The 16338-nt window shown below is 40.3% G+C and overlaps 1 protein-coding gene across 2 annotated transcripts in view; it reads left to right on the top strand.

The window, feature by feature from the left end:
* LOC139330296 (inactive N-acetylated-alpha-linked acidic dipeptidase-like protein 2) overlaps positions 1–16338 on the top strand; it is a 520996-nt gene that overhangs the window by 356602 nt on the left and 148056 nt on the right. For both annotated transcript variants that reach the window (XM_070961134.1, XM_070961135.1), the window contains exons 12-13: positions 8340–8527; positions 9453–9581. In XM_070961134.1, coding sequence (XP_070817235.1) covers positions 8340–8527; positions 9453–9581 — 317 coding nt within the window. The remainder of the gene's footprint in view (positions 1–8339; positions 8528–9452; positions 9582–16338) is intronic.

The following is a 16338-nucleotide window of genomic DNA, read 5'->3' as shown; positions in this document are numbered from 1 at the left end:
ATTGACATTAGCTAACAACTGACAGTGACATAATGAAATCCAGGATGCAGCTTATTAGAGGAACACATCATTAAGAATTTGCATTAAGTCAGAATGTCATTGTCAATGTCATTCTCCTTACTTTTTCTACATAAAAAATGTAAATATTTGGTGATACATTTTAGAGTGTACGTTGTACACTCTGTGTTTGCTTAGATTTAGCTGCATGAGTCATACTGTCCACAGCTACAGTAATCAAGTTGATATGATTCAGCTTGAAGATTAAACACTCGCCTCCAAAAATAATGTCATTGGCTTCACTTCTCATGTATGTGTATCCACATGATCCAAACGTGTATTAATAAAAAAAGTAAATCAGCACTTTTCATAGCTGTCTCTCAGTGTAGGAGCAAATTACAGGGACTGGATGTGCTAGTCCAGTGTTCCACAAATACCCTCAGCCTGAGGTGGCTTTTAAATAGAGGCAACCAGAATGACTCAGCCTATTGTGTTCACGATCAGACATCTGAACTGCTGGATGATTAGACATGAAGAGCAGTATTTTATTTTTAATATTTTTTTAAATCCAAAAAATCTAGCAATGGAAAACATGCAAGATACCACTAAGGATATCATTATAAATAATAACTATATGAATACATTAGTTATTAAATTGACTGCATATTTTAGGACGCTGAATATGTATTATGAACTAAAGCACAACACAACCCACAAAACAGGCTCTGAGTTCACATTAGCATGTTAATGACTTCAGACAAGACTACCCAGTTTATGTAATAAGAGGAACTCTGTGTGTGTGTGTGTGTGCGTGCGTGCGTGCGTGCGTGCGTGCGTGTGCGTGTTTGTGTCTTCAAGCAGAATTTTATGCAAGTGTGTGATAATAAAGTGTTTGCGTATGTGTGGTGACTAAGAATCTTGTGGCTTCTCAAACAGCACTATATGCATTACTTTGTGATCTTTTACAGACCAAGCTATTAATAAATCTTTTATCAGAGTTGTCTTAATCAATTAAATATGAAAATGAGCAGCACATTAATCAGCAATGAAAATAATTATAGTTTGCAGCCCTAGTGGCAACAAATGCCCTATATGAAGCAATGATTATACTGGCCACTAAGCAGCGGAAGAACTCCACAACAACCTTTAAAAGCCCAACTCATATCAGTTTATAAAGTTGTTATGGTGAGGGTGTTAGCAATGTGCATTTGTTTCATACCCAGAAGACTCAAAACAACATAAACTTTCATTTTAGGTCATGTTATCTGATGAATCCCAAAGTATTGAACTTTTACTGACCTTTTAGCTTTGTTTTTGCTCCCCACCAACTCCTGAGGCAAAAATGGTAGCTGGATTTACACAGTGCTTTTCTAGTCTGATGACCACTCAAAGCACTGTTAAAACACAAGTCTGCATTCACCCTTTCACTTGGCCGAAGATACAGTACTTGGACATGTAGACTGCCGAAGTCAGGGATCAAACTGCCGACCTGAGAGGTGGACAACCGCTCTCCCTCCTGAGCCACAGCTGCCCTGTGTGATCTGGCTCTTCAGCGGCTAAATGATCCGCTGTGTTCACCAGCCATTGTTTGACTTAGTCCGTCTGCCATTTGGTGTCCGACAGGTAGTGTACAGTGGATTTATCTGTGTTTTGTTGTGGCCTCTTTGAAATTGCATGTCGTCATTTGATCCATTCAATACTAACTTCCTTGTAATGGCTTCTTCCTGTCCCTGTTTTCTTTAAGGTTATTTCACGTCAGAGCTTCTTTGTTATAGCCCATTCAAAAACATGACAACATTTTAATTATCTGTCAAGAAAATGTTGAAAAGTGTGGGAAGTAAGATCAGGGATATGTTTTAAATGAATCCATGCTTTTCTTTATCTTCCTTTGTTGGTGTCCTCCCTGTCCCACTCCTTTGTCAGCTCAGGTTGATTCCAAACACATTTTGTCCATTTAATGTGTAAATGGCAGCTCAGCCTCTTCTGCTTAGCTGTTTTTGCCCTTTTCCTTTTTTAATTGTCATTCTGCAGAGAGACTCTTTATCTTGTCCTTGCCTTGGCCTCCACCGCCGTCCTCCTCTCCTGCTCTCCCGTCTACTCATAGCAATGCATTGTTACTGTACCTGTCCTGCCCAGTCAGTGGTGGAAAATTACCGTGCTGATTTACGCTGTGATATTAGGCAGCCATAATGGGCCACTAAAGCAGATAATATGGGCCACAAATCTCCGGAAGGAGCGACATTTTAACTGGTTGTTGCCGTTTGATCATATGTCCGTTCCAGGCTCATTGATCACCCTAAACAGAATGAATATTCATGCACGTTTGCAAAGGTTTTGAGTCACACAGCCCTTGACAATGAAGGGGGTTATTTTGCAGGAATCTGTTTTGTCCTATGCAAATAGTCCTTAAATAAAATGCTGTTTGCTCATGTGGAGGGACAAAATGCAATATGAAAGCACCCCAACACAACTAGCACACAAATACTTCACAGTCCATGGCAGGGCACTCGACACTCTGTTCTAGAGAACTCAGAGTGGAATTTGCTCTTAAATGTATGTTTGCACACAGGCAGTTTTATTGCATATTTAAAATACACTTATTTGAATGATGTCATCATTGTACTGTTTCATTGCTGGCGCTGTGGCTTCTTTTTGCAATATTTTTGCAAAAATCCTGGATATTATAGTTTTATAGGATTTTATAGGATTTTTATAGTTGAAAAATCTTCTCAGTGCTCTCTGGTGGGCAAACTGTGAAATGGTGACACTGTTTCTAAATGATGTCAGACCCGTGTCATACAAGTTCACTATTGTTACATACCAGCACATACTGTACATGTATGGTCCTCTTCAAGGTCTTGTAAATAATATTTACATAATTCTTAGTTGAGCTTGTCAGGCTCCAGGGTAACTGGAGAAGCAAAACAGGAAGGCGTGCCAGTCAGAAGAGACGGTAATTAGCTAAACATTCATAGTTGCTCAAAAGTGTTCAATTAAACAATTTCTACTGACTCCTTAACAGGGAATCAATAAAGTGCATTCATGGTTGGTGGAACAGGGGTAACACTGTCGCCTCACAGCTAGAGGGCCCCGGGTTCAATTCCCACCTGGGGTGCTGTGGGTGCTAGGGGCGTGTCTTCCACCAGTTCGCGGCTGGCAGCCCACCGCTCCTGGTCTGCCGTGGAGGAAGGACTGACCAAGGATGGGTCAAAAGCGGAGAAGAATTTCACATAAGCATGGCGTGTGCAGTTTCCCGCCCTAACTCTGCACGTTATGTGACTAATAAAAGATGTCTTCTTCTTCTTCTTCTTCTTCTTCTTCATATCAAATTTGACATGAAGGTCTGGACTATAAAGAATGAAGAGATGTAAAACATTAACTTCAAATCAACATGCCAACATCAGTTCACTTCACTTACAATAACAGATTCCCAAAGTCAGTGCTAATTTGAAGCAATTATTTTTCCAGAGAAAAGCAAATGAGAACCTGACTTACTGCTTTCCACTAACTTTTTTGTGCATTCTAATGAAGTTCACTGATTTTGGCATAAAATGTGACAAATGCAGCAGGGATAGAGAGAGAGTGAGAGAAGTTTAAAGCCTACATGCTAGTGTTGAATAGGTCACAACAATATATTTGACACCAGTTTTGTGACTATTTGTGCCCAAAAGATCCTGCTGTCCAACATTTGACAGTTTTAAAAATAGAGCTGCAAAACTGGATAATTCCAAATCATATCGGCAAGGGAGGCAGAGATGGAATGTATGTGAGGAACATTAGTGAGTTTTAGCATCTTAAACTACATCAGGCCATGTCTCTTACAACTGAAGACTTATTCTCACTCCATAGACTCTGCAGACAGCTTTTCTGTTATACCCAATCCCAGATCCATTTCTCATGCAGATTTTTAAATCATCTGTCTGATGAAGGATTCTGTAGGTTAGACAAATGATCACACACTGCTTCACACAGCGCATCTACGGAGAATAGTGAAGGAAGGTCATTTAGATTTAACACAACCAAAAACCTGAAGAAATCTAAAACAATTGGGACAGTACATACCTGCTCAAATATGGTGAAGCACACATCTATGAATAGTGATTATTTACTTTCAGGACAATTGCACCTTCATAGCTGACCGTTGAAGAAATAGTTTGCTTTCCTCCTGAGAATTAAACAAGATCTGCAACTGCCAGCAGCTGGTTAGCTTAGCTTAGCTTAGCTTAGCTTAGCACAAAGACTGAAAGCAGTGGTGTTGCTAGGGTCTCTAGGGCCTCCAAGCAAGAAATCCCTGGGACCCCCACCCCACCTGTGCAAGCCGCAAAAATTTGGTTTTTACACACACAAATGCACATTTTCTGGGACATTTGAGACGAATACTGAAAAATAGATTAGTGGGTCCCAAAGTGAGGTCCAGGGACCAACAGAGGTCCCTGAAAGCCCAAGCCTATCAATAATCGTTGCTGTAAATAAGTGCCCCCCCCCAGCGGCCAGGGGCTCCAAGCTATTGCCTGGCTTGCCACACGCCCCGCCCCTAACTGAAAGCAAGTGGGAACAGCTCGCTTGTCTCTAACCAAAGGTGACAAAATCTGCCTAATGCTAGTATCAGACTATGCCATATTTCTGTCTTTGACAATGGTCACCATGTTCAATCTAATGATCGCAGTGCCATAAACTCTGGCAAGACAGAGGCAGGCTAGCTCTTTCCCCATTTGCAGTGTTTACTGTACTAAGTTAAGCTAAGCTAAGCTAACCGACTACTGGGCATGGATTCAGAGTTACCCTCAAGACACAAGTAGCATCAATTTTCTGTCCTACCTCTCTGCCTATGTTCCTGGTAATGAAGGAACACAACAGTGTGGCTCATTGGTGTGTTTTTTCTTGTTTTTGGATGTAATGGAGGAATAAGACACATCAGGCTGTGTGTGTGTGTGTGTGTGTGTGTGTGTGTGTGTGTGTGTGTGTGTGTGTGTGTGTGTGTGTGTGTGTGTGTGATTTTAGTTAAAGAAAAAAGAAATACCCCTCCATCAACTGCAACAAACATTAGTTGGTGCCTGCTGAACCATGAATGATTTGTCACGGCCTGGGGGCTGCAGGAACATGACCTCATGTATTTATTTATTTTTTTATTAATAAGTGCTTCTTATCAATGCTTCATTTGACTTTTAGTGTGTTAATCTCTTCTCAACAAGAAGCATACCCATGAAAAAGATCAAATAAAAAATAAAGCAAATTGTACTTTCACACATGACTAATTTGAAGCAGTTTACAGTAATGGTTGATTTACCCTGGAAGCCGCTCTCAGTGCAATAATATGTTGTCAGATTCTTAGGCTAAGCTAGCAGGCTTCTCTAAGCACCTCTTTTCTCAAACAAAGTCATCAGCACTCTGTGTTGGGGTGATGAGGTTTGCTCTGTTCCCCTCTTTGCCTGCAGGAAGCTGCTTTGTGCATCCATACTCAACACTCTGCCTTTGTAGAGAATATAAGGCATACAAAGAAGCCTGAAGCATTCGTGTTTGTGTGTGTGTGAGTGTGTGTTTCCATGGAAAGCCACACTGTGCTTGAATATTATTTTGTGATACTTTTACTGAACTCTTGCATGCATTTTCATTTTCTAAATCTCTATTCACCTTTTACTTTCATATTTCTCCATTTAGATGTCAATGGCCTTATACAATGACCTCTGTGTGTATTAAAGCAAATGCATGAGGCAGAGGCTTTATATGTCTGCTTTTCAGAGTGTCTGGAGTTATGACTGATTTTGATCCAAAAAAGTGAGACGAGCATGTCATCTTTTCAAACAAGGTAACATTAGGGAAATGTTTGAGTCTCACTGCACCAAGAGTTAACAGTACATAACATTTTGAATGAATCCCTCAATGATCAAATATATCCCTACAGTTAAATGTGACAAGATAAAACTGATTCAAAGGTGTCAGTAGTGAGAGGAACACACACCACTAACACACCTATTCTGTGTATAGAGTTGCATCATTTAATTTAATCAAAGGTTTAGTTTTTCTGAGTTTTGAAGACCTGAAATGACAAAAAGTGCAATTAAAGTACAGGTGCTGGTCATAAAATTAGAATATCATGGAAAAGTTGATTTTTTTCAGTAATTCCATTCAAAAAGTGAAACTTGTATAATGTATACATTCATTTCACACAGACCGACATATTTCAAGTATTTACTTCTTTTAATATTGATGATTATACCTGACAACTAATGAAAACCCCCAATTGAGTGTCTCAGAAAATTAGAATATTGTGGAAAAGGTCAATATTGAAGATATCTGGTGCCACACTCTAATCAGCTAATTAACTCAAAACACCTGCAAAGGCCTTTAAATGGTCTCTCAGTCTAGCTCTGTAGGCTACACAATCATGGGGAAGACTGCTGACCTGACAGTTGTCCAAAAGACGATCATTGACACCTTGCACAAGGAGGGCAAGTCCCAAAAGGTCATTGCTAAAGAGGCTGGATGTTCACAGAGCTCTGTGTCCAAACACATTAGTAGAAAGGCAAAGGGAAGGAAAAGATGTGGTAGAAAAAAGTGTACAAGCAATAGGGATAACCGCACCCTGGAGAGGATAGTGAGACAAAACCCATTCAAAACTGCGGGGGAGATTCACAAAGAGTGGACTGCAGCTGGAGTCAGTGCTTCAAGAACCACCACTCACAGACGTATGCAAGACATGGGTTTCAGCTGTCGCATTCCTTGTGTCAAGCCACTCTTGAACAAGAGACAGCGTCAGAAGCGTCTCACCTGGGCTAAAGACAAAAAGGACTGGACTGCCGCTGAGTGGTCCAAAGTCATGTTCTCGGATGAAAGTAAATTTTGCATGTCCTTTGGTAATCAAGGTCCCAGAGTCTGGAGGAAGAGAGGAGAGGCACAGAATCCACGTTGCCTGAGGTCGAGTGTCAAGTTTCCACAGTCAGTGATGGTTTGGGGTGCCATGTCATCTGCTGGTGTTGGTCCACTGTGTTTCCTTAGGTCCAAGGTCAATGCAGCTGTCTATCAGGACGTTTTGGAGCACTTCATGCTTCCTGCTGCTGACCAACTTTATGGAGATGCAGATTTCATTTTTCAACAGGACTTGGCACCTGCTCACAGTGCCAAAGCTACCAGTACCTGGTTTAAGGACCATGGTATCCCTGTTCTTGATTGGCCAGCAAACTCCCCTGACCTTAACCCCATAGAAAATCTATGGGGTATTGTGAAGAGGAAGATGCGAGATGCCAGACTCAACAACGCAGAAGAGCTGAAGCAACCTGGGCTCTCATAACACCTGAGCAGTGCCACAGCCTGATCGACTCCATGCCACGCCGCGTTGCTGCAGTAATTCAGGCAAAAGGAGCCCCAACTAAGTATTGAGTGCTGTACATGCTCATACTTTTCATGTTTATACTTTTCAGTTGGACAACATTTTTAGAAATCCTTTTTTTGTATCAGTCTTAAGTGATATTCTAGTTTTCTGAGATACTGAAATTTGGATTTTCATTAGTTGTTAGTTTAAAATCATCAAAATTAAAGAACTAATCATTTGAAATATATCAGTCTGTGTGTAATGAATGAATATAATATACAAGTTTCACTTTTTGAATGGAATTACTGAAATAAATCAACTTTTCCATGATATTCTAATTTTATGAGCAGCACCTGTATGGTATGCTGCACATACAGTTAGCACATATGGATTGATGACTTACCTGACATGCCTCATTATGAGTATATCGTTACCTTGCACCTTTAATTTGGAATTTGCATTCTAAATTAAATTGAGATCCACTCTAGATTTATTATTGCTGAAAGAAAATACAGGCTAAAATGATGATAGAATTAGAATATCATAGAAGTGATGTAATTCTGCTGTGGAAAGTCTGCCTTTTTCCCTTTTCACTAGCCTCTGTTTCCCAACACAGTTTTTAATTGTAGATTTTTTTTGAAAGTGTGTTGATCTAGCTCACCTTATGATAACCTGAACAGGTGGCAGCTTCCAGTTAGGTGAGGCTGAGAATGTAAAAGGACGGTCACTAGTTGTAGGAAGTGCCTACAATTTTTTGGTTGGGAGCGAGTCACTTTTGCGTCTGTTTCACTAATATTTTTATTGACAAATGCCAACAGATCTGCCTCTTCAACATTCACTTTAAAGTTTTGCACTGCAACACAACATTTTCTGTACATGGAACAGCAGCACTACCCTCATCACTGCTTATTACAACTGCTGTGTTTGTTTTTGATTTAATAAATGTGGACACAAGAGAAACACAGAATAAATATGTACAACCAAAGAAATACATGCAGCTAAACATTTTTCTTCTCCATTTATTTGTTTACAGATCGCTATGTGCTGGTTGGCAGTCGTCATGACAGTGATCAGGGAGGCGGGGCTTCAGCTATTATGAATCAGCTCATTGCTGCGGTGACAGAGCAGACCAAACAAGGATGGGTGCCAGACCGTACCACTGTGTTTTGCTCATGGGGAGGCTCAGCCCTGGGGAACATCGGGTCCTATGAGTGGGGAAAGGTCAGTAAGCATAAGAGCATCTGCTTTATTAAATGTCAGCTCAGAGATAAAAAGGTTGTGGCTTCTGGAATGATTTCAACTCAGGCAGATATAGTTGGCACTAGCAACAAACATGTGCATACACCATGCCATGAAACTACATACTGTATAAGGATCACCATACAGTGCACCTTAATCTTCATCTTTTCAGATAATGTTCTTCTTTCTCCAACATATGCTACTGCTGGGGCTTGTTAGCAGTTAGCCTGCTAACAGCCAAAATACTTAACACAAATATGATAGTTGGGTCCTTGCAGCAGCTTGTACTGACACATGAGTACTGGCCACATGCAATGGAACTGAAACTTGTGCACCATCTTTGCAAATGTCAGTGGAAACAACAATTCTAATTACCAGTCAAAAGGAGAAAGAGGAAAGCCAGTCAGAACAGTGGGTGCCAGTGCCCGCTGTATTGTCTCAAGAAAGGAATGCTGCTACAACAAAGAAAGACAGCCCACTACAGCTACAGTCAGACCGTATTGTTTGGATTGAGTAGGTCTCATTTATGATTCATTATTCTTATTCCCATATAAGCAGTGGGAGTCATTGTCAGCAAGACTGATACACTCTTGAAAATGACAGTGACCTCCTATAGAATAAGAATAAAAACATCTACAAAAACATTGGATTCTTATGTGCACCTCATGAAATTTCATGATCACAAAAATCTTTTGGTTTTAAATTACATTGTGAGGACAGCAGAGGACGAAGAATGACTGCCAGTAGGAGGACATGACAGTAATGTAATCCTTAGATTAAAGTGGCAAGGACACTCTTTGTGGACTTGAGGTAATGATATTAATGATGATGTGACCAGTGCGATGAGAACAATTATAGAATTCTGAACATCATTGGGAATGTAATGATGTGTGTGTGTTCTCTTCAGGATAACAGTGTTGTTCTGAAGAGCAGTGCTGTGGCCTACGTCAGTCTGAACTCTCCAGTTAGAGGAACAGAGACCCTCAGAGCTACAGCTTCTCCAACACTGCTGCAACTCACTTCAGATATACAAAGAGTAAGTATTTCTGCTTCTGCTAACTACTACTGACTACTGCTACCACCACGACTAGCACTACAATGACTGCTAACATCAAGTAACTCACTACTGCTGCTACCATCAGTATTTAAACTGATGCAAACTGTTCTATTTCTACTGCAGAAGCACACACAGATACAAGGGTAATGTGCAATATTACTCCTATTAGTGCAAATCACCCCAAATATGGCGATAACTGACAATAGCTTTATTGTTTACTTTTGCTGCCAACTCATCTGTGGTATCCACATCTAAATCCACCTGTAGTTGTAAAGACGTGTAATGATGGGTGTTGTATATGCCGTGGAAATGAAATGTCTTGGTCCAGTCCCTTGAATAAATTCACACTTGTAAACTCTGGGTTAAAAAGAAAAAAAAAAAAAAAGTCAATTGATAACATTTCATCATTTAGAACAAAACAAAAGGAGAAGAAGTTCCCTGGACAAACAGCGGTGATAAATAATTGGTTGTTAGGGACAAATTCACAGATCATTCCCTTTCTGTCTGGCAGCTGATTGGTTGACCACACATGCAGCTGCTCTCACTTACTCACCAGGGTTGCCAACTTTTGACTTCAGCTTGGAGTGAGATTTCTTCTGTTGGGGTTAACACTAGTCACACCAGATAAATTCAGAAAATAAAAGACAAACGACTATTGCATATCCTTCAAGTTAAAATAACTGAAATCCAAGATCAGTGATTGGTATCCATGAGCCGGACTCAGAGACAGAGACTCTGGATGAAGGAGGTGACAGCAGCACATATACTAAAAGTGTTATTTGCCAAAAAAGAAAGATGCTATGATCACATGAGCCGTAATATTGAAGAAGTAGACTTTGGAATGATTTAAAATGATTTAGAATTTGTGTCGCATAGATTTGATTTGATATACTGTTGACTTCTGTTACTGCTTCTCTGAACAGCACTACACTATAATATACTATTACTTTAGTTATTACTGCAGTTTACTTCAGCTGCAGAGAATAACAACAATGCTATTTTTTCCACTACTGCTTTTATATCTATTACCACTGTGGCTACTGCCACTATTCCTAAACTACTTCAATTACAATTACCATTTCTAGCCATACCATTACACCTACACATTACATTACATTACAATTACTCCTGCTCCTTTGACTGCGACAAACTTCATGCAAAGTGTTACTAGACAGATGAATGCGACTACACGTACGTACGACTTCCATTAGCACAACTCATTGCAGATTAATGCAGGCTACTGGTGGAAGTACTGAGGTATTTGGTAAAGTAAAAGTATCAATAACACAGTGCAAAAATAAAAGTCATATATTTAGTAAGTAAGAGTACAAAAGCATTAGCATGAAATTATGAGTACTCAAAGTAAAAGTACTCATTCTGCATGATGCCCCATTTCACAATAATGTATATTGTATTTTTGGATCATTGATTGCTTGTTTGTTGTTCTAACATTAGCATTGCTAATTAGCTGTCGGTGCTGTGACTCTTGAGGTCCTCCTAATGTCACAATGTTGCCTCTGAATTGTACCGGAGTAGAATTGTAAAGTAGCAGAAACTCGAAGTACAAGTAAGCTAGTACAAGAAGTACAAAGAACGTCATCTTAGGCTTTATGATTCAATACTGCACGCAGTTAAGTAATAGATGAGTCATTTTGATAAGATATTGTAGAATCATTGTAAAATGTTTGACTTAAATTATAAATCCATAATATATCATATAACCACTGTTGCTGTTTGCTTATTGTCTTACCAGCTGTGCCGCCTCCATATTAGGAAATGCCCTTTTGACTTTTTCACCCATATCAGGCTTGTTTTACCTCCCTCAATGTTCCTAATTTTACTCCACTTTAGTCTCTTCAGCTCCTCGTTCTCCTCATGCTCTCTTTGTGCTCCACTTTCATCCATCTGTCTTTACACATTCTAGCTTTGTGCCAAGATAGTTAACACAGTAACGAGCGAAACATAATCACAAGAAATAAGGAGACATTGACTATTCTTTAAAGTATGACACCTTTTTTGTGAGAGGCAGAGGATGACACTCTCAATATGATCTAAATAAAGCTAACTTCACTCTCACCCCATCCCACACTTCACATTCACACACAATCTGCAATGGCCATTCTACTGATTAAGTATAGCAGCTCTGTGATTCAGCCTCCCAAACTGTCTCTTTATTCCAACCTGGGGGTGTTTTGCAGATATGTTCAACCCTTGCAGACTTCTTTCCAACTTTCACCATCTCTTTAAACTTTGAAAACTTTTGCTTTAAAAAAAAAAAAAAAACACCTCATCCTCACTCTCTATCATTTCCTTCCTCTGTTTCCACTGCCTCATCCTTCCTTTTTTGTTCTTCCCCTTCTCCCTTCAGCACTACATCTCTCTGCATCCCTCTCTCTCCGCCTTGCTCCCTCTCCTATCATTTCTTAATCTCCTCTTTCATCAGCAGCAAGCACTGCATCTCCGCACCCTCTCATTTTCCTCATTAAAATTTCCCTCTCACTTCTCCTCTGCCATCTCTCTTAGTCTCCTCAGGTTATAATATACAGTATTCTTATTTGTGTCTTTAGGTTAGTCATCCATCCTTAAGGAACATTCATGTTCCTGACAGACACCCAGGTACAAGAGGTCAAGAGTGGACAGATAGTACAGTGTAATGTCCCTTTATTCTCTGCTCTACCATGAACTAACTAATTAGCCGGAATGGTCCAGTCTACCTGTGACATTCAGCTGCTGCAGCCTCTGCCAACGTCATATAAAGAGAGGAAGAAAAAAGGACACAGAGACAAAGGAACTTGGTTTTTTTTTAGATGGTCAAATATCTTTCACAGAAAAAAAGGAAAAAGCTCAAACATTGTGCATGCATGAATCTCTGCCTCTACTCATTCATTCTGACAAGCGTCATGCTAACCTTGTCGTACAGTTCCTGTGTTGTCTTCTTATATAGTGTATATAAACCTTACACTCAGGCGTCATTCTTCATGGTCTTAAATACCCAGAGAACATTAGTGCTGCTGTAAATACTGCTGTAGGAAAGAGGAAATTTACATAAGCTTCCATGCAGCATGCTTCAGTCTGATTGGCTCTCTCTTCATTGTCCAAGGACTCAACTCCACACTTCTTCATTTCAAATCTTGCTGGTTAGAGCATAATTGCCTCTCATATTACACATTGCTCCATGTGCCCACTTGGGTTGACAGTGCATCAGTGCAACCACTCTACATGTACAGTGTTCTGTGTGAATGCTGGCTTTACTCCTGAAAAGCTGCACTTCAGAAATGCAACGTTTTGGTCACAATTATGATTTAATTAGTGTGCCTCCATTGGTTTGGTTAAAACAAGTAAAATATGCTGTAATAATGCATAATGGAGCTGAAGAATATATTGCCATTCAATACAATATTTTGCTTAGTGAAAATAAGAGCTTCAGAGAGAGCCTGCCTGATAATGTTGGCAAGCCATTACCATTAAAATGTCCCTGTATCACAGAAATCCACAGAAATGTTACTACAACCATGTTCAGACATGCACTCTTTATCTCTAAGAGGATATTACCATCCAGTCATTTTTCATTCTTCAGTTGTTGTTTTTTTTTTTTTGTTTTTGTTTTTCCTGGTAGATAGAGATGTCTGTCACAGTTTGTTGGCCAACGTTTTCCTTTGCGTTTAACTGATTAAGGAAATTGCCATGTGTTTTCCTGACTCAGGCGAAGGAAAAAAACCTACAAAGATCTGAGTGGTCAGGTTTCCTCATCGCTTCTATCGCAATTTCCAGAAAATCAGTTTAAGAAAATGTGAATTAGTGTGCATTTCTATCCATTATTGGTATCCTAATACTGGGAGTTGGTCAACAGCTGGACAGCTGGTGGAGCTAATTCTCCAGTCAGGTGCCATTAAACCATACATACAGAAGGAGAGGGCATAACAAGATGATATGATTAAAAGAGCACCAGTCAAACCTCGAGCACACAGATGTTATGTGGAACACATGATGGAAATATTTCATTTCCATTTGTTTCATGTATTCATTTGAGGAAAGCTAATGTACAGATTCCTCATTGCTCTCCAGCACTTACATTTTGTTTTTATCGATACACCAACATTTCCACCTCAGCCAAGCTTTTTTGCAGGATTTCCATAGCAGCACTGTATACATTCCATGTAGCCACTTTAGCATTGTATAACCTTTATGGTACCAAGATTGCTTCTGTGTATTCAGAAATCAAAAAGGCACAATGCATCAGAACAGCTCTACAGACGAACACCACGCTAACCAAAGAATCCTCCAAGACTCCCTCCTCAGTGTTTACTCTTCATTCACCCTCCCGTCTCATCTCGCCTCGCCTCATTGTACCATTCAGTGACAGCTGTATCTCTCGCACACTCTATTGCTCTATTCATCATCTCTGAGAGTCTCTGAGCTGCCCCAGGTACACTCCCCACCTCCCAATATTTAGAAACAGGTCTAAGCATGTCGTTAATCATGTTTGCACAACAGCCATAATACTTCCTACTTATCTTACTTTGCTGGGACCTGTCTTCCAAATCGAGATGCTGCTGCACTGATAGTTTTGGAATGGGTGCTTGGGAACCAATTATAATACAACTAGATGCTTCTGTTGTAGGGGATTTACACAGTGAGGAGGGACAACGGGGGGTAGATGGACAGAAAGAAGGCAAGTGGAAGAGAATCAAAGGTGGAAAGAGAGAAGCGAGGGAAGCTTTGGTGGTTAGAAGAATACAAAATAAATGGCTTGTGCTTTAATTGGGTATTGTTCCAAAGATGTATGTGTGTCTCGTCTCCAGTCGGAGTGTGGGTGGCTTGTAACACTTACCTTCATTTGAAAACAAATGGCTGTACAGTGGACAGTGCATTGTTAGACTGAAAAAGGACACAAGTAGAAAATCCCTCATCTCTTTGCTCTCCAAGAAATGGTCATGGGCCTGTGCAGATGTGTGTGTGTGTGTGTGTGTGTGTGTGTGTGTGTGTGTGTGTGTGCGTGCGTGCGTGCGTGCGTGCGTGCGTGCGTGCGTGCGTGCGTGCGTGCGTGCGTGCGTGCGTGCGTGGATGTACATGAAGTTTAGTTGGCTATTATGGTGTGATTTAAACCCCCCTGAGCTCTGTGTGGGGCCCTAAGTTGTTTATATTACATATCCCAGACAGCATCTTCTCTTTTCTCTGTGTTTGGATAATCATCACCATGAATCCCATGGTCATATGATATTTACTACCCTTACAAGCTGACGAACAGCTGAGCAGAATTTGCTGGATTGTGGGACATAACAGGTGTCATGGTTTATGTTACAGGTTTATGTCATAAAACCAAAAAAACATTCGTAGTTAGTTAGTAATTCAGCTGCTGAGGTTTCAGGTGCCCACTAGGCTGCTGTTTATAGCTACGTTTCCACCAAAGAGATTGTTAATTTAACCCTATGTTGACGTATGTATTACACTGATCTAGAGTGTGTAGAGTATGTGGTTGAGTGAGTGAGAAACAGGTGTGACTGCTACTTTCTGATGTCTCGTGGTCATCGTCAAACCTGCTTCCACCTCCAGTTTGTGAGCCATTTTGTTCCTGTTGCTGTCTCACATTAAATTTACATTGAATAGATCTGGCGCATGTCTTGATAGATGTGCACAAAGCTCATCCAGTATGCCAGCCCATTCACAGTCAAGCTGATTGATGTGATTAGACAGATTTTCCAGCCACCAACAGTGTCATGAACACACATACTATAAGTAGGGATAGTGATGGAAGGAGTATTGATGAAACACATTCCCACTAGCCACACTGGTGGCCTTAGTTATTTCAGTATGAATCATGGAGCTGAATTTGTTACCCATTATACATTGGCGTCTCTTACACACATTATACACTACATTACACCCCCCCCCCCCCCCCCCCCCCCCCACACACACACACACACACAAAAAAAAATAAAAATGTAACCTTCGTTAGTCATTCTGAGGAACATATCTCAAACCAACCACGGCTTTATATTCCTGTTTCTCTGCTTTTCTGTCTGAATACCTTTCCCTGTGCTTCACTCTGTCTCTCACGCACCCACCTGTCTCTACCATATTGACATCAATAGAGTCCAGCAGGCTGATAGTATTTTGATGCAGAGTCCTTTCAGGAATAAACAGGCGTAGCTGTAATCCTTTCAAGTGAGTCAATGCTGATTAGAGCAGGAGTGATGTCTGTGGGTTTCTTTTCTTTTTTTCCTCTTGCTTGTTCAGCTTGAGAAATGTGTGTGTGTGTGTGTGTGTGTGTGTGTGTGTGTGTGTGTGTGTGTGTGTGTGTGTGTGTGTGTACTTCAGATAGATAGATTCATAGATATAGACATTCACATATACATGCATACATACATACATACACACACACACACACACACACACACATATATATATATATATATATATCGATCAGCTGCTTAAAGGTGTCGCTAGAAACACTGCAGTCTGGTTTATATACGATTATGAATAGTGTATGTATGTATGTATGCATGTATGTGTGTGTGTGTGTGTGTGTGTGTGTGTGTGTGTGTGTGTGTGTGTGTGTATAAAATAATATATAATGTAAGTATTGATGTATTTGTTGACAGCCTGACTCTCACAGCCTGTTGACAGCCTTCAATTCATCCTCCACCATAAATAGTAGTTTTTTGTTTCGCGCATGGCATGGATGTTCTGCAGCTTGCATTTTGTTGCGCAACCTTGTGTTGTACAATGATAAACA

Source organism: Chaetodon trifascialis, chromosome 4 (assembly GCF_039877785.1).
Source record: "Chaetodon trifascialis isolate fChaTrf1 chromosome 4, fChaTrf1.hap1, whole genome shotgun sequence".
Taxonomy (NCBI): Eukaryota; Metazoa; Chordata; class Actinopteri; order Chaetodontiformes; family Chaetodontidae; genus Chaetodon; species Chaetodon trifascialis.
This window is presented reverse-complemented; position numbering and strand designations above follow the sequence as displayed.